This window comes from Aphis gossypii, chromosome X (assembly GCF_020184175.1).
Source record: "Aphis gossypii isolate Hap1 chromosome X, ASM2018417v2, whole genome shotgun sequence".
Classification (NCBI taxonomy): domain Eukaryota; kingdom Metazoa; phylum Arthropoda; class Insecta; order Hemiptera; family Aphididae; genus Aphis; species Aphis gossypii.
Genome location: NC_065533.1, coordinates 32947819 through 32969023, shown reverse-complemented (window position 1 = coordinate 32969023; position 21205 = coordinate 32947819). Strand labels below are relative to the sequence as shown.

Genomic DNA, 21205 nt, shown 5'->3' with positions numbered 1-21205 from the left:
GTATGGCTCATTAGAGAATAATCAATTAGTATTTAGTTGAAATTCGTCTTTTACCTAACCTAACGTCCTAACCTATATGTATAACAACTAATAAGTGTCTAAAAGTAGTAATTGTGTGAACTTTATATTTTTGAATTTATTCTAGATAATATAAGTGAATGACTTACAATTATTTATTTATATATCAAATTATCAAATAAAGTTTATTAATTAAAAACAATAGTGCAGGTTTAAAGAAACTTGAAATATTTATAAACGAGAAAGTTTGTACAAATTAACTACCTATACTTAGAAATTATAATATTATTTCATTTATTTAAAATACTGATTTGATAAGATAATATATTTTGTCTTGTTCATTAATAAATTAATAAGCAATTGAGATTCCTTGAAAAATCCAGACAAAATACCAATATTAGGTAAATAGGTAGGCATTAGAAATATAGTTTGTAAAATAAAATAAATCAAAAAAATAGGTACATGGAACTATAATGCTTTTATTTTTAATTATAAAAATATTTAGTTAAAACCATTTTTCGAGTATAGTTTATACAAGTTAATAAGATAATGAAAGGCGTGTATTTAAAGTATTTTAATAGAATTTATTGTCGGTGCTACATATACTACATATAGCAAATAGTATTGATTATTGTCTAAAAAAAAAAATACAACAATATGGTAGATACCTATAAACATTTATATGTTTGGAAAATATGGGTAAATAGTAAATATACAGAGTTTTATACTGTAAGAAAACAATGTGGGTAAGTAATATTTTAGATTCTGAACGAAGTGATGAATGTATTGATGTTACAACGATGTGTGTATGTGTTTTTTTTATTTCTGTGTACAGCATAACATATCGAAATAATGCTTCAATTTCAAACTTTGGGGGTGGTTTTCGATGGCAAATTGAACATCTTTGGTGCATTATAAAAGTCAAAAGAAAACATTTTCCTACAGTTTTAAAAAAAAATCGGGAAAAGCGAAAAAAAAGTGACGGAAACACGGGAATTTTTACGCAAAACCAGTTTTCGACCGAATCGATTTTTTTATATGGTTGTAAATAAAAAACTAATAACTGTAAATACTTAAAATTTTCACTAAATGTTTATATAAGCGTTATCTATGTATACAGTTAAATTTTCAAAATATTTTGAAAAAATTTGGGAAATCAAAAAAACTTGAAAATTTAATACAAGGTTTCTTATGAGATGTTCTTATTGTAGTTAAAAAAGATCAAAAATCGTTGGTCAAAATTTTTTTAAAAGCGTGTTTAGTTCAAATTTTTACAAAATTTGTCAAAATCACAAAAATGTGCAAGTAATTTTGTAGTTGAAAAATTATAAAATGTTTAGTGTTTATATCTAAGGTTAAAAAATGCAACACTAAGTTTTCCATAAGTTTTCCTTCAAGTAGCTAAAGAGAAAACTCGAAGCATCATTATAGGAAAAATTTGAAATATGTTTGAGTTTTAAATTTCTATGAAATAACGTAACGATAACAATTTATCTTCAAACGATTTTAAATATCTGTTATTCAAAAAGTAGAAGTCGTAGATACTTGAAAATTTCACCAGTTATTAAGATTGGCATTTTCTTTACATAATTTAATTTTCAAAATATTTCGCTTATTTTTAGGCTATTTATAGGCATTTGAAATGTATAATATTTATATTTTTATAAAATAAATATCGATAAAACTGTTTGGCCTAGTCTTCTAAAGTTATCTTAAAAAAATTATAAGAATACGTCATAAGCTCAATTTTTTTTTTATTAGCATTTGAACTTTAAATATTGACTAAATTTTGTTGGAATCGTGAATATTTATAAATTCATAAAAAAATTTTTTATAGTAGCTAAGAATTGAAAATTTAATGCAAGATTTTTCATAAGTTTGGCTTACAATAATTGTAAAAAAACTTAATTTTTGGATTATTCCGGCCATTAAAACATAAACTTCCTTTTTCACCAACCACTGAAAATTATATCCTTAAGGTGATAAATTGTTTCCGTTCAGAATCGTTTTCGTATACTATGATACCTCTCATTGGATTAAATTTAATACATTAGTTATAATGATCTACTATACAGCAGAGCGTTACTCACTTGACCACTTTTTTTTTTCATATTTTGTCTATATTATTAAAACTTATTTTAGGAATAGTTTATCATGTAACTATTTTCCATTAAAATTGTATTATCAGTATAGTAGAAGATAATAATATACATTTTCGTCTAATACTAATATTTTTAATTTTGTCATTATCATAAAAAGAAAAATAGATTTGTTTTATTTAAATATTAAATGTATTGTATAAAATTCCCCAATAACAATGTTTACAATATTTCATATTATGCGTGTTTACGTAGTTACGTTATTTTAATTTAAAATAAGACATAGTTAGTTTGGAGTATATAACAATTAACTACCTATACTGCACAGTGTACAATACTTGAAATACTTAAAGTTTTTTTTTAAGCTCTATTTTAACTTAATACTTGTGATAGACATCATCTTATAACATTCAAATTACGATATTAAACACACTAACTTTGAGTATACCGGTTCTAAATTTATTTCTGTAAAAACATTTTATTTCTATGAATACTGTGCTATTGGAAATACGAAAAAATATTTTTGAACCAATTTAGTGGAAACGTACCTAACAAGAAGTACCACTGATTCACCGAATTGGTACCTACGTATAAGAACTATATTTATAAACATTTGATTTATGTAAAAATAATTATTAATTGAAATTCTATAATCATTTAATATAAATAGGTATACAAAAATATTATGCTTAGAATACATATTTTATTAGAATAATGTTGAATTTTGAATTAAAATAAATTATTTTCATCATTGATTTGTGTATAAAATTTAAATTCATTACGATTAATTTAGATTTAATAATAAATAATAAGACCCTACCTATCGGCTATATCTATAATTATCGTCGAATAATACAACTTTAACTGTAACGATAATATTCAATTTAATTTAAAATAATAAAATAATTTAATCATTAATTTGTGTTTAAGTATAAATATTACTCCAAGAAATAAATATAAAATTGAATATATTTCAAAAAAGAACTTAACGCATGACTCACTACCTACTCACTAGGCTTGCCACTTGGCAGCTGGCACAGAGTATTGACATTTTAAATCTGAAAGCGATGAATCATCACATTCTGAATACAATTTAATATGGAGATCATCCGCTGATGATAAAAATTGCATTGCATTTTAAAAACAATAAACAAAATAAAAATAGTTTATGAGAGATTTTCAACACAATTAAGGAATTATAATTTGATGTGGATAACTTCTATTAGAAATATCAAGTCTTCATAAATTTAGTAATTTTCAACATAAAATATTCTTTTTCAATCATTTTTTTTATAAATTTGATTTCAGACTCAGCGCTAAATGTGATGTTTCTATTTTAAAATTGGACAACATATCGAATATAAGTTCTGAAGTTCTAATTTTGAGTTTTTACATTTATATAAGTGAATTGATTAGTAATTTGATAACATATTATCAAAATTTTAATGAAAAAAACATTATCTGTGTTCTCTTGGTAGTTATTACAACATTAAAAATGTTGTGTTATGAGAATTTTTAAATTTTCATTATTTACATATTCATAATTTGTTCAATGTTAATGTATTGTAAAAAAATATGAAGAGGACAAAGATGTTAATACTTTTAAGTTTTATAATGATTCAATTCGCTTCCATATTTAAGCTAACAAAACAAAATTGAAACTGCTGAATGTACATTTTGGTATGTTGTGCATTAATAAGACAGACCACACATACGGATATGAGGTCCTCTTAAAATAAAACAAATATTATTTTTAGAACACTATTTAAAATATGGTTTTATTTTTAAAGAAAATTTAAAATTCGTTCAAAAGTTCTTAAATTTATGTTTTTTAAACAACGGAAGTATAATTTTTTTAAAACTAATATGCGTATTAGATTCTGAGTGGAGCAATAAATAATAAATATTATATTTGTGTTACAACGATGAGTGTTTTTATTTTTTATTTTTCCTGTTTTTATTTATTGAAACAATAAAAATGATTTTATTTTTATATTTGGTGTTGATTTTTGGTAATAAATTGAATTTAGTCAGAACTTTGAGGGATCAAAAATAAAAAAATAACCAAAAAAACATTAACGCTATAGCAATTTTTGATAAAATTATTTTTTTTTTGTTTGTTCATGATTCAAAAACGATAACCTTAAAACCTTATAACCTAAAACTTGACATTCTTACCAAGATAATCATAAGTCAAAATAACTCTTTTTGAGGTACTAATAGATATTTAAATTTATTTATTTTTAGTTTTTTCTATAAATATCCATAAAATATTCCAATTTTAAAGTGATATTGATTCATAGGTAAACTAAATTGGTATACTATTATAACATTGTATGAATTTATATTATTGTAGCTAATAAATAAATATTTCTATTATAATAAATGCAATATTTTCATAAAAATTAAATCAAATTTCCATAATACTAATAGTAACATAAACCAATTTAATGGCTATATCAAAAAACATACCGTGAAGTGAACTTAGTGATGTAGGTTGGCAGACCATCATCGCTCAAAATCGTTTTTCGTTTACAATGATATATCATTGTATTCAAATTTAACATATCCATTACAATGACCCACTCAATAACAAAGCGGTACTCACTTGTCTACCTTTTTGTTTTTTAAACTTATTTGTATATTCCTCATTAAAATTGTACGACTATAAAAAAAATAATTCAAACATAAATTCAAATATTGGAATTTATTTAAATAACTTAAAAGTTTAGTTTAAGGTCCTACCAATAATACTGTATAAATAATAAATTTGTTTTCAATGAGTACCACCTACTAACATTTTTATAATATATCATATCAATTGTTTTAACAATAATTTTCTATATTATTTCGCTGTGAGTATGGTTTTACATAAATGGTAGGTATTTACATTATTTCCACCATTTCATGTATAGGTACACGACTTTCAGAGTTTAATACTAATATTTCTGTGGACCTGTAGTAGTCGGTAAATGTCACTTCATTGAGCTCATTCATATATATAGTCGTGTTGTTTTTGAGTATCTCTAAATTATTATATGTAGCTACAAAGTCATTTAAAAAAATACTGTTATGAATTTGTGATGAACTAACCATAACTTAGTGTATGTAGTGTGGTTTTGTGGACTTTTCTTCATGTGAGTTTGTTTATGGTGAATCGATTTTTCTCTTACCTAAAGGCTAAAATAATATATGCACAGTCCTCAATATTATACTTCTTAATATCGCCTTAAAACTTTTAGATTCATCAATAGACACGCCCAGAAATTCAAGTCATGTATATTATAACTTATCAGTTTTCAGTGGTGCATTTAAAAGGGTGATAGAGGCAACCTCCCCCTAGGAGGTAGGTTTTCTATTTAAATCATATTTTATATTATTTTATAAGTCTTTATATTTAATTAATAAATATAATAATTCATTTCTTTTTTTTTTTAAATATTTTATTATTACATTTTCATGCCAAATGTGTACAAATTATTAATTATTAATTCTATCTTTGCCTATTAGTATTGCATCTGTCAAACACAGCTTTTTCACGCTTTACATATTTGATGGATAATATTATGTATGATGTCAATTACTAATATTTGATTTTAGATTTTTGATATGAATATTATCTTACATTCATCGTCAAAGAAAAAAAAAATAGTACAATATTGCTTAACGGGTATTTTATTACTTAATGTTTAAAATTCTTTAACTTTATCTATTGATATTATTGACACATTTTTAAGCATGAAATAAGAAATATAAATTAAGTTATTTTCTATTTATGTGGGTACTTTTTTATTAGGACAAGTTCCTTTCATCTAGAATTTAACACTTAAATACGCCATTGTCAATTTCAAATCTGAAATACTATAAATAAAGACGTACTGAAAAAATAATTAGTCAAGTAAAATAGTATGCGAATGAATATTATTCTCATATTGAAATAATTATATTCGTGATAGGTTTTGGCAGTACAGTATTAATAATGAAAACAATTTTAAATTCTGATCAGAGCGTAGAGTGTATTGATTTTACAATAATGTCTGCTATCTATTGTGTATTTGTATTTGTTTATTATTTGCAGTGGTACTGTGATAGGTTTATATATTACATTATTCTATATTTTACATACTTGGGTGTATACTGTATATGATATTGCATTATATTGGAATTCACTTAACTGATTTTTCTTTTTTAACTAATACATTTTGAAAATATTTGATACGTGCCTGCGAGTGCATATTGGCTTTTATCTTTTGTTATTTTATTTTCCTCATGCACACAAACAGTGTGTAACCAATTTTTGTAGTTTTCCATAATTTAACGAATATACTATACTGGTAATTTAACAAAAGTGTATGATATCAATACATTAAAAGAATATAATTTTGGAATTTCTAAGATCATTTGATAATGAGTGAATGTTGCAGTGAAGTCAATTATTGTTATTTTGTTAAAATTTAAAAATTACACTTCAAGATACTTTAGATTTTGATTTATTTATTATTTTGAAAATGTTGGTCAATTTTTCTGGTCTTTTTTAATACACTGTATAATATATTTTTTAAATTTTACCTATTTTAACACAACGATTATATTTTACACTGACTATATCTTGATTCACGATATTCTTTTCATCAATATTTTTGATTTAAATTACATTAAGATGTATTGTATATTACTGTACTACAACTATTAATCTATGGAGTTATTCTATACCGTATTTTACGATTCTGAACGAAATGAATAATGTATTGATTTTACAATGATTTGTGTGTTTTTATTTTATTTATGTGTACAGCATAACATGTCGAAATGATTCTTCAATTTCAAACCTCAGGTGGCGGGGAGGTAGGAAGGAATTTTCACCAAATATTTATATTACCTACCTAGTTATTAGTGTCATCTATGTACAGTTACATTTTCCAAATAATTTGTCTTTTTTTAAGTTATTTATAGACAACTGAAATTTTCGATTTTTCAGAGTAATTTTTTTTGAAATGTCGTTAAAAAATTTTGGGTGCCCAAAAAAAACTTGAAAATTTAATAAAAGGTTTCTTAAAGTTATTCTTCTTGTGGTTAAAAAGAAAATCAAAAATCGTCAGTCACTATTTTTTTTTATAAGCGTTTAAAGTTCAAATTTTTACGATATACATCAAAACTGTGAAAATTTACAAGTAATTTTGTAGTTGAAAATACATAAAATGTTTTGTATTTATATATTTAAGGTTAAAATAATCAACACTAAGTTTTCCTTCAAATAGCTGTATAGAAAACTTGAGACCCCTCATTATAGGAAAAATGTTATGAGCATTTGAATTTTAAATTTTTACGAAATTGCGTAACGATAACGATTTATCCTAAAATGATTTTAAATATTTGATTATTCAAGAAGCATAAATCATAGATACTTGAAATTACATTTCATCAGTTGTTTAAATTGACATTTTCTTTACATAATTTAATTTTCAAAATATTTCGTTTTATTTTAAGGCTATTTATAGGCATTTGAAATATTCGTTTTCGTTTAGTTTTTTTTTTTTATAAATATCGATAAAAAATTTTTGCAGAGTCAAAATACTTGAAAATATAATACAAAATTCGTTATAGTGATTCAAAAATTATAAGAATACATAGGCACAATTTTTTTTTATTAGAATTTGAAATTCAAATATTAACAAAAAATTGTCAAAATCATGAATATTTGCAAATTATTTTGTAGGTATAATTCATAAAAAAATTTTTATAAGTAGGTAGTTAAGAGTTGAAAAATTAATACAAGATTTCTCATAAATTTGGGTTATAATAATTTTAAAAGAATTTATTTTGGTGTATTCAAGCCATTAAAACATAAACCACCTTTTTTACCCCCCTCTGAAAAATATTATATCCTAGGCCGACAAATCATCTCCGTTCAGAATCGTTTTTTGTATACAATGATACCTATCATTGGATTCAAATTTAATACATTAATAAATTTTGCAGCAAAGCGTTTATCACCCGACTTCCCTTTTTTTAAATTGATTTAAAAAATATTTTAATTTATAAATAAGAATCTTTTTTCTCAAACCACATTTTCATTAGGTAATAAGTTTTATTTTTTATGAATTTGTTAGGTATTGTACTCTAATTATTTAAAAACATAATTTTTATACATATATGTTAACAGTTTATTGTTTATCTATTAATTTTCATACATATTACACATAATCAATTTTTTGGTTTATTACAATTATGATTCTATCTGTAAAAAAAGTTAACATTCATATAGTTATAACTTTATAAGTATACCATTAATACGTGTATTATACTTTATTTGTGAAACTCTGTCAAACAATAATTAATGAGAACTAACAAAATTAATAAAAAATATCTGTAGGCTGTCATTGACTAACTTTTTTCTATAATATCTAATATCTATATAACATTTAGAACTTCTCACTCAAACATAAAATTTTTACAAAATCAATAATAATATATTAAAATACTATTATTTATACACTTTGTAAAATGTAGTTAATTACATTTGTATTTTTTTTCCAATGACTGGTCAGTATAAATAAATTAGATATTAAATATTTTTATTCCTTTTTCGAACAAGGTTAATATTATAAAACCACAAATTTGAGTGTTTTGTCATTTATTTGATCGTTTACCAGTAACTAACACTTCAAGTGTGATTTAAGTATTTAGTTTATTATTAACCATGTGTTGAACATAATTTTAAACCTAATTTTTAAATTTTTTTTTATCCATTTAAAATTATATTTAGTCTCGTAGAAACTTAATTTTTAATTTAATCATGTTATGGTAATATTATGTATTAACATAATATTGATGTGAATTTATTTGCGTATGATAAACCTTTCAGGGAACACGATTGTATATATATTTTCCTAATAATAAAGGAATCCATTAATTACATTTTGATTAAAATAAACTTCAACGTTGTCAAATTTATAGTTACATAATTTGCAAAATAACATAAGCATGTTAAATATTTTTTTTTTTTAAATCTAAAAATATTGTAAGGTTAAAAATTAATAATTTGCACTCAATAATCTGCAGTGTCACAGTGAACTATAATTAAAAATCATCGTTAAAATAATTGTAAAATAAATATAATTTAATTAAAATATGAAAATACTTAATTATACTAGATACTTACTAAGTATAATATAGTTACTTATCATATATAATTTAAAACATTTTTCTTGAAATTTATATTGCCAATTGAAAATAGATAGGATGTATCAAAATATTTTTGTGAATTTTATATTTATTATATCTGTTAATTGATGTTTCAATCATTATATTAGATTCATTGGAAGCGACATTAAAAATCGAAAAGATCTATTTTATTATGGATGTGTGTTGAAATTGAACACGTTTTTTTCTTTGTTTTAACTTGAATCTCCATTAATATTTATATAATTACATGTATTGGTGGTCGGTGGGTAAACACTATAAAATTGGCCGTAGTACGTTTTTTACGAGCTTTCTGTACCGTTCGTTGTTCTTTAGATTTATTTTATTTTGTTAGTTATAATGGTTTTATACTTGTGTACCATTGTAAATTCGTACAATTTGGCTTTGGCAACATCACATAAAAATAAAATTAATTTAACGTACGGAATCGTGTTACGAAAAAAAAATACTGCTGGTTAGTAGCGTACGCAATCATACTCCACCCTTCGGTTATTATTAACTAATAATTTGTAATTAAAATCGATAACTGGCAGAAAATATCCACGATAAATTACATAAAATAAATAAAATACAGTATAATTTATACTCTGTTGCCAAGTATAAATATTTGAGCTGCTTAATGTTCCCACTTAAAGTGAAATAATAATTTAATTGTAACCAAACAATGACAAAATAAACTGTGCTAGAGCAAAAAAAATTATAAATAGTGTACCTTATTATTTTTTACACACTAATAAATATACTACATAAAGATAAATTAATAGAGCATTGTCAAATGCATCTGATTTTTTTTTAAAGAAGCAAATTGGACAAACTATAAAATAATTATTTTAATTATTTATATGATTTAAAAACGTACTTTCTTTGAATGTGAATATGATATTATGATAGAAAATCGACATATCAAACGAACCGATTATGTAATTATGTTATAATATTTTTTGAGGTAGACCACATTTTAGTTAACAAATAAATATTACCGTTATAAATTTAAAACAATTTTGAGAAAATGTTGTTCAATTAATATATAGGTATATTATAATTGAATAAATATATGATTTTATAAACTAATTCTATTTTATATTTATAGGTAAAATTGTGGAACATGACTTTATTAGGGTAATATTCATTACTTCTTTCTGTGTATTAAAAAAAAAAAACTATGAGTGTTGTAAATGACAACAATGCTGATCCTAACGGGGTGTCAAATAACAATAGTAGCAACAATGCCACCACAAACACCAATAATAATAACACCACCAACAACAACACCAACAATAACAATCCGGCGAACAATAATCAAACCAAACAGGTAACAAAAAGACCTATTCGAAGACTTGGAAAACAGCTCCCCGACAGACCGCAAAGAGCATTATGTTGCCTATCTCTCAAAAATCCTCTTCGGAAATTGTGTATTGGTGTAATCGAATGGAAGTATCCTTTTTATTCTTTACGTTTGTCGTTTACTAATCATTTAAAAAAAATTATTTCAGAATAATAATTATTGGTAATTACTAATATTTTAATAATCTTTATATATATATATCTGTATAGTTGCTGTATTGTGAAATTTTCGTTCAGATTAAATTTAATATTCAATTTTAGTATAATGTAATCAGATTATAAAACTATTTAAAACTTTTTATGAAAATATATTTGAAGAGTAGCATTTTTGTTGGTAGGTAATATACCAAAAATAAATAACAAGTCTAATATCAAATAATATAACTTTCAATAGATTTCTACTTTCTAGAACCCCTCAAAATGTGATTTTAATATTACGAATTGTTAATGATTAAACATTATTGAGCACAAATATTTAATACAGCTATATTAGAAAAAAATGTATTTATTAATTCACGTTTCATAGGTCTATTTTTGTAAATTTTATATGTTTTGGACGAAACACTTATGCAAAATTGAATATACTAACCAAGTGTCCAAGTTACATATATTTTCTATAATAGTACAAAATAGAATTATCGAAGTAGTATATTATTTAGTGTAGATGAAAAATTAAAATCTTCTAAAAAAAAAAAAAAATTGAAATCTTAAAATATGTATGATAACAATTTATATTTATATACTATATTTTCTTAACAAATGTATTAAGACCATTTGAATACTTAATTCTAATGACTATATTTGCTAATTGCGTTGCTCTAGCAGTATATACACCATATCCATGCAATGATTCAAACACAGTGAATGGTTATTTAGTAAGTACAACTAATTTTTAATTTAATAAAGACTTATACCCAATATACATTTTATTTTAATATAAATATTATGACTTTTAGGATAGAATTGAACGAGTGTTTTTAGTTATATTTACCGTTGAATGCATAATGAAGATTATAGCATACGGGTTTGTTGCCCATCCAGGCGCGTATCTAAGAAATGGCTGGAATTTCTTGGATTTCACAATTGTTCTGATGGGGTAACTTGGCTATGAATAATATATTTTGTAATTTAATATATTTCATTACTATCGTAATATTTTTCAGGGGTATCAGTATAATCAACGGATTTGATGTAAAGGCGTTGCGTGCCTTTAGAGTCTTAAGACCATTGAGATTAGTATCGGGTGTACCAAGTAAGCAATTTTATTTTACTTAACATTATGTACTGCAAATTAATTTTATCATTTAGTATACATATTATAAACAAAACCGTTCATGCTCAACTTCTTTTTATACTTTAATAATGAATAAATTCAAATTCTGAATATTGGAATTCTTATATGCACTTAAAGACTTATATAATAAGTAATTATAGTTCAATTGACAGAATCGTACATAACTGAAATTGAAAAAGCCATAGTAGTTCCAGTCCTTGAATATACATAATATAATTCTTGGTAAATATGTTTATTCAAATAGTCAAATAATATTACCTACTTTATATAATGTTGTCAGTTATTTAACTAAATATATTTCGGACATTGGAAAATAAAATTGATATATAAAATATTTAAATAATAGGTTTTCCTAAGTCTAATAACATGAGGTATTATATTAAATTTTCACTATTATTATAATCAGATTCCAATTTACCGATTCATAGGCCTAATAGAATTTAAAATTTTTAACTTTTTGAATCATTAAATAAAATTATATTATTTAATATACAAGAGTCAAGAACGCTATACATTTTCAAGTGCACCTACGCTGAATAACATAATATTTAGGTTGTATATTATAATTAAACAATCTAAAAAATATAAATAGGTATATATTTTTTTAAATAATCTAAATTTTTGATTTTAATAAAACTATATAATATTGAAGTTTTCACAAACACTTTCATGCTTTATGTTTTAAAATCTTGTCAATAATACCGTCAAAACTCAGGATTAAGGAATAAAAAAATATAGTCTCAAATACAACTAATTTTGTTTGCTTGTTGTTGGCCGTTGGATACCATAATATAGCCTTCCATAAATATGGCCTTGTGTACTCATAATATATAGTATATATTATTATATACTATAAAAAAAAGTCTCAGAAATTAATATTAGTGCATATTTTATGTATATTATTGTACATAATGTATAAATAAGAAATATGACGTGTTAAGTATTAATATTTGATGGGTTATAAAACAATTTTTGACAAGACGATTGTAAATGTTTTTGTTTGAACTTCATGTCAAATAAATTAAAGTAATTATATAATATTAGACTAAAATTTTACTATTTTCATTATTTTTTTATAAGACTCAAGTAAAAAGTGTATTCTAATGTCTGGAAAAATAATTTTATCCCATATTATTTTATAAGCTAGTGTTCAAAATCTCACATACTTACTGTTACAGTACAATACAGTATTGTAGGTACTTATTTCTTTTAAATTATTTAAATGCAATGGTATAATTTTAAATTATAGACATACCACCCAATGTTATAACACAATATAATTTATAATAATTAATAACTATCTAGTCTATATAATAGAATCTTATTTTTCACAAATCGTGACACAAAAACTTTACAACTTTATCAATTAGATATCAAATATTATATATATTACATATGTTTATATTTATATGTTGAAACTGTCGAATACATTTAATATACATGGGGGTATGCTTAATGAATAAAATATTAAAATATTATTGATACGTTTTATTTGTTTATTTACAGGTTTGCAAGTCGTGTTAAATTCTATTTTACGGGCCATGGTACCTTTATTACACATAGCACTTTTAGTTATATTTGTTATCATCATATATGCTATTATTGGATTAGAGCTATTCTCTGGAACTTTGCATACCACTTGCTGGGACAATGACACAAGTATTGTTTTATAAATTTATAATTATAATAATTATCATCTTTACTCAACTTTTTTATCATGTAATTGAGTAATTTAATTCTAGTATAGAAAATGTATTACGTGTAATATGTTTAATTTTTATTTATAAAAAAATAATTACTAAACTAATAACTTTATTTTCCATTTTTTGTTGATTAAATTTCTTGGTAACGGAATTAGAGGAGGACTTGAAGGATAAACACCTCAAAGTTCCCTAAAATATTATTGGCAGATATAAATAAACTTTTAGCTTAATGAAAGGGGCTACTGACAATGCAGTAAAATCTTATTAAATAATAATAATAAAAAAAAAAAATCATATTTCATGGTAGATACTAGATATACACGAAATTTGATATTAAAATACTCTCGATTACTTTCCTGTAGCTTTATATTAATGTATACTTTCATAAAGTAACAAAAAAAAAATAATAATAAGGCCAAAATAGGTGTATACCTTTACGGAGTAATTAACTAATCAGTATTTTTATTTATTTACATAATATTATATAACAATATAATATAGATGATAAAATTTTAGAATTGGGTAATATTATTACATATTAGTAATATAATAGTATTATTATGTGTACATATCGTAGTTGCTAAATATCAATTTCTAATCTATTAAATAGAAATTATATACAAGTAAGAAAAATATGTAGGCACTAATTTACTAAGAGATATAGATATTATAACCTGAATATAATATAATAAATTATTAATTATATTTACCTATCAATTAGTGACACAGTAGAAAAATTTTGAGGATAAATCATAACACTTGGCAGTTGGTCTTATTATCATTATTTTTTTTATCTAAATTATATGAAAAATGACTGTTTCTAACGTCTACTAAGTAAAGATTTTTTCATAATATAGAAACTCATAAAATATATTTTTTTAAATTATTTATAAAAAATTAATAAAAAATCTAAATGTAATTTTAATTTATATTATAGTGATGGATAGCCCTCATCCATGTGATGAAGGTAATTATGGAGAGATTAGTGGTTTTAATTGCGCTAGTCTTGACGGGAATTTCACCTGTCGTGGACCTTGGGATGGACCAAATTCTGGAATAACCAATTTCGACAATTTTGGGTTGTCTATGTTAACCGTTTTCCAATGCATTACTCTTGAAGGATGGACAGACGTTTTATACAGTGTAATAATTATTTAATATTTAATTATTTTACATACATTTAAAAATATTTATATAATAGAAATTAACTCAATATACTTTTATTAAAGTTTAGTTAATTTTTGCCGTAGAAATCATATAATTAATTATAGATTTAATAAAAACTTTATCATGAAATATAATACTTCATGTATTTTGACATGTGTAATATACTTATGTTATTAATTATAATACACAATCTAGTTTTATCACATGGGGTATACATATTACACATGCAACGTTTTATACAAACTATTTATATTTAATGATATGAATAGTTTAATGATAAGTTTTGTTAAATTATTATAGGAATTTGTTGATCATGTAACTCCACCAAATATATTTTTATAATAATCAAAAGAACTAAAAAGACCATATTCACGTTTTTATAATAAATTAATTTATGAAACACTATTAGTGTTTTGTTCGATAACCTAATTTTCTATAAAATAAAACAGTTAACTTATTTATTAACTAAAAATCATTATTCAAATATAACTAAAATCACATAAATATTAGATACTGATTTTATAGATCGAAACAGAATAAGGAATATAATATCTCTACTTATATGATATTGAACTATCTACATTCTACATGTTTTCATTCTTTGTAATTTTTAAAAATTACTTCTATTTTCAAATTTGCTTGAAAATTTTGATTTTAAAAATTTAAATATACATTATAAAATATTGGGTAAATAATATCTATTAGGTATTTGATTCATGCATTTTAATACATTTAAAAAAAAAAAATCGTTAAATGATGTTCTAAACCAATTTGTTAGTTTGTTTATTCCAATTTTTCCAAGACTCTCTAATTGTATTTTGAATACATTTTTTTCTCACATTTTACTAATTTTAAAAACGTGTTATTTATTTATATTTATTAGTAAATCTCTTTAATTAATTATTTATACAATATTTATTATAAAATTTCTTTAAAATTGTATTATAAAATATAAATTATTAAAAACTTCTGCACTATACAAATATATGTTAGCATAGAATTAATAAATTAAATTAATAATATTTGTTAGGTATATGTATTTTTAATTTAAAATAATATTTTGACAAATTATTATATTTAGATTGAAGATGCATTAGGAAGTTCATGGCAATGGATATATTTTGTTTCCATGGTCATTTTGGGAGCTTTCTTCGTAATGAATCTTATTCTTGGTGTGTTAAGCGGGTATGTTATATATTTTAAAATAAACAGATAACAACAGCTATAAATAATATGACTATATAAACTATAACTTCTAATAAAATAGTAAATATATTATAACAATATGTAAATTAATGTTAACAAATTTTAGAGAATTTTCTAAAGAGAGAGAAAAGGCAAAAGCTAGAGGAGATTTTCAAAAACTTCGTGAAAAACAACAACTTGAAGAGGACTTGAGGGGTTATTTGGATTGGATAACACAAGCAGAGGATATTGAACCTGACGCTGATGATAAAGATGAATCTTCTAATCAACAAGGTAAATTATTATTTCCAAATGTGTGTATAAATCCCATTACATTTTTATACCTTTTTTTCCCGTTCAAAAAAATGTAACTAAACTAAACTAAACTAATAAAACGTTACGGTGGGAACTGTTAACCACGATATTATTACCTGTTACCGTATTTTTTATTTGCTAATTTTAAATAATCCATACATACGTGAGGGCCTCGAATCGTCTTGAATAGTTGGTCTTCAATCCGTCGTATTCTCCTATTTGATCTTAATTAGGTATCCATTAGCATAAATTATTGCTTGCATGATGGTTGAATTATTTGATTTTTATGTTTTGTATTTTAAAAATTGAGTGGTAAAATTGTAAGCTGTGAATCCGTAACTCTTAGATTATTATTATGTGTTTTAAATAGATAATAATGCAAATGAAAACAAATCAACCAACGTGGAACGGGATGAAGTCGACTCAAGTAAATCGTGGTGGAAAAAGAAACGAAAAGACTTTGACAAGTTTCGTATTTAGTTTTATTTATTATGTCTAGTTTCGTATTTAGATTAATTTCATTAATCAAATTAAAAAATTACATTTATATCAATAATCCAAATTAATAAAGTACTCTTTTTTCTAGGATTAATCGTAGAGCTAGACGTGCTTGTCGTAAAGCAGTAAAATCACAAGCATTTTATTGGTTAATTATTATTTTAGTGTTCTTAAACACTGGTGTTTTAGCAACAGAACATTATAAGCAACCACAATGGTTGGATTATTTTCAAGGTACATAGTTTAATATAGCTGATATTATATAAATAAAATATTTGTTTAAGATTGATCATTAGTATAATGCATTATAATAAATATCAATATGTTTTTTTTTTACTTGTAGAAATTACAAACGTCTTCTTCATTACTCTTTTCACGTTAGAGATGTTATTAAAAATGTATAGTCTCGGAATACAGGTAAGAATATTTCATACAGTTATACACAAAATAATATAGGTATTCAATACATAACGTAAATTATAACCATGATAATAGTATTATACGTTTAGGAGTAAATGGGTTCAATTACTTAGGATTGGTGGTATAGAAGAATGGTGGTTTTAAGTATGGAGTAGATAAAATAAGATTATGTACGAATGGATGAAGTGAAGAGAAACATCAAGTATTTTGTACGACGAAAAGATACCGTTGAGATTAAAAGGTAGAGTTTATAAAGCAATTGTGAGGCCAGTCATGATTTAGATCGAAGAAGAGATGTACAGATAAAATAAAGAATTACATTAAAATGGATAGTATGAGTAAAGAACAAGTTGGGGACCTTTAGAGGTATAAGATAAAGGTGACCGATACCATGTAGTTGAGAGCAAAGGGTAGAACAATATACGAAGACACTTCGTGAATAATAAAAAAATATTGTAATTTTAAGAACATAAAACTTTTTGGTATCAAATTATTTTATTATTTTTAGGGATATTTTGTTTCGCTTTTTAATCGTTTTGATTGTTTCGTTGTCATTGGAAGTATAACTGAAACGATTTTAACGCGAACTGAACTAATGTTACCACTTGGAGTATCAGTGTTACGTTGTGTGCGACTACTCAGGGTTTTTAAAGTTACAAAGTAATATTTGATTATATCATAACAATATTAATGAGTACTGAATAATGTAATATTATTTTATTCAATAGGTACTGGAGGTCACTGTCAAATTTAGTGGCCTCGTTGCTCAATTCGATACAATCCATTGCTTCTCTGCTGCTTTTACTGTTCCTATTCATCGTAATATTTGCGTTGTTAGGGATGCAAGTATTTGGTGGAAAGTTTAATTTTGATGCCACAGATTATAAGCCACGTAGTAATTTTGATACATTTTGGCAAAGTTTATTGACCGTATTTCAAGTAAGTAAATAATATATTAATTATGTTTGTCCCTATACATTACATAATACACTAACGATACTCATAGTGTTTGAGAACTGTTCATTATTAAATACTAATTAAATATTAACTAAATAAGGCAACTCTGCAATTTCTACTCATTATATATAAACCCATCCAGACATGATTATTATGTTTTATATATATATATTTTTATTTAAATTTAATATTTAATGTTAGTATTACGATACTCGACAGTTATATTTTAGCAGTATTGCCGCAGTAACAAAATTTACATACGGACAATTATTATAAAAACATATAAAAATATCCTTATGGAGTACAATGAGGAAAAATCGTTTCTAAACGGATTATAATGCTATAGAATTACTTAATAATTATTATAAATCACAAAAAAAATTAATGTAATACCAGAAGATATTTTAGATCTCTTTTCCAAACAATAACCTAGGCGTTTACAGCTTTCTCTACAATAATATATTATATAAATTAATTTAATACATTTTAAGTTATTTTTCTATGTATTGTAATATTTCAATTGTTTCAAACTTTTAAGTTTAATTATTTTAGTTAAATTAAATAATAGTTTTAAATTTTTCATGTTAAAAAATTTAAGCAATACTGTATTTAAACATCAAATCCTAAAAATTATGTTTACAAAATTAATATGAAAAATGTTGAGACCCTTCCCAAAAACAAATCCTAGATCTATCACTGCTTAATACATATCTATAGAGTATTCTTAGTTTTATTTAAGTAATTTAAAATTTGAAGAAATACAGTCACAAAAAATGTACTACCGAATACCGATTTTTAAGTGAACCCAAATTTTAATAAAAATTGTATACATTTATTTATAACTAATAATTTTTTTTAACAAACCCTAATTTTGAATTTTTCTTAACTGTTAAGAGGTATATATTTAGGTATCTATAATCTACAGTTTATTAAATATATACAAAACATATTAGTATTAAGTATTAATCAATGTAAATATTTAATCTAGGAATAATTATACTTGAATGATATAAATCATAATCTATGTTTTTTTTATTATATTATTATTATTATTATTAATTCGATATTTTTTTTAATTTACTTACATATTTTTTAGATATTGACTGGTGAAGATTGGAATGTTGTGATGTATAATGGAATAAAAGCTTACAATGGTGTATCATCACCTGGTATTTTAGCTTGCATCTACTTCATTATATTGTTTATCTGCGGTAATTGTATCCTTTGACAAATATTAAAATATGTTCTATGTAATCATGGACTTAGAAAAGATTTGTATTAATTTATAAATAACAATACATTAATTAGGAATTTAATACTATTTACAGTTTACACAATAGATAGGCATTTTTTATACAATTGTAAATTAACATATAATTAAATTATTGAATTAAACTTTATAATAAGCCAAAAGGCTATAACTCTACGATACCTAACATAATGTTTTTTAGACTTTATAATACAAAATATTATGAAATAATTCTCTGTAATATGTGTAATATATAATTAGTATTTATTAATAATTTACTTTACGTCACTGTTTATTAATAAAAGCTTTTTGCTTACATCCAATGTAGACATACGAGAAACTTTATCCTTACAAACTTCCCTTCGGAATGGAAATCTAATTTTTACTTTTTCATAAGAATAGGTTTGACATATATATCCATACACATTTCAAAAGTGATCAAGGAACAACAAAAAAAAAAAAAAAATCAGTTCTATTCAAATTTATGATTTCGATTAATGTCTTAAACTTTTAAACATATCTTTTGATAATATGATTAATTTAATTAATTTAATAAACTATATATAATAGACACCTACCAAAATATTTACCTACCTACCTCTTATTAATTAGTTAAAATACAAAATATAAAGTTTGTGTGACTACCTATGCATGTCGCTCAATTATGGAAGAACAATTTTTTTTTTTAATTCAACTACCTTAATTATATAATAATATATCAGATATACTGCTAAATGTTTTCTTGGCTATCGCTGTGGATAATTTAGCTGATGCAGAGTCTTTAACCGCAATAGATAAAGAAGAAGAAGTAAGATTTTCAAGGTATTTTTCTCAAGTATAACATAACATTCATTAAATTTGTTTTTATCATAAAGCAACCTGACAAACAACAAAAATCTCGAAGTAATAGTCAATCGAAAGAAAGAGATAACGAATATCAAGGAGATAATTCTGAAGGTGTTTCTGCTGAGGAAGAACTTTCAGATGAATGGTATGTGACCTAATTTTTATTTTTTTTTTAATCTATCAAAGTTTTATATTTTTAATATAGTTCGTCAAGAAAAGACTACGAAAGTGACAGTAATATAAAAATCGATTTAGAAGGATTCGATTTCGAACCAAATGGAAATCCAGGTTAAATTATAAGACTGCGTCACTTTATAGCCAACAAGTAATTATAATGGTACTTATTTATTCTAGAAAATGAAGAAAATGAAGATGGCGTCCGTCCAATGGCAGAATTCAACAATGCGAATAAAGGAATGCCTATTCCTCCTGCTTCTTCATTTTTCATATTTTCACCTACCAGTCGGTAAATAACTTATTAATTGTATAATTTTTATTCAACTAGGTAAATATAAAAAAGTATTATTAGTATAGCGAACAATTGCAATAATATGTCACAGCGATAAATTTGAAGTTATTTTTTCTTTACATAACTGTAGACTAAAGAGAATTAATATTTCATTTTTACCAGTAATTTTCTATTTTATTTAAAATAATAAATATAAAAATATATAATTAAATTTAAAATTATAAAAGATTAAAATGTTGAGTGTAAACGAATTAACATTTTTAAAATTAAAATATAAAAATGTATTTTTTTTTATGTATTGGTATATTAATAGAGAAAATAAAAATTTTAGAATCTTACAACCACAAACTATTATTTTCAAAAATTAATGAATTCAATGTTAAAAATAAGCTACAAATAATACTTAAAATATAATATAACCGAAAATTCACCTAGCGG

At 23.5% G+C, this 21205-nt stretch overlaps 1 protein-coding gene across 1 annotated transcript in view; it reads left to right on the top strand.

Annotated features, from left to right (window-relative positions):
• Positions 1–21205, top strand: part of LOC114121007 (muscle calcium channel subunit alpha-1) — a 42010-nt gene that overhangs the window by 2460 nt on the left and 18345 nt on the right. Inside the window, 18 exon segments of the mRNA XM_050205587.1 lie at positions 10411–10754; positions 11434–11539; positions 11621–11760; positions 11828–11916; positions 13465–13617; positions 14599–14804; positions 15910–16013; positions 16141–16307; positions 16699–16795; positions 16915–17060; positions 17170–17243; positions 17755–17906; positions 17975–18185; positions 19300–19420; positions 20175–20260; positions 20328–20443; positions 20504–20586; positions 20653–20764. Of these exon segments, the coding sequence (XP_050061544.1) occupies positions 10483–10754; positions 11434–11539; positions 11621–11760; positions 11828–11916; positions 13465–13617; positions 14599–14804; positions 15910–16013; positions 16141–16307; positions 16699–16795; positions 16915–17060; positions 17170–17243; positions 17755–17906; positions 17975–18185; positions 19300–19420; positions 20175–20260; positions 20328–20443; positions 20504–20586; positions 20653–20764 (2435 nt within the window). The 5' untranslated portion in view covers positions 10411–10482.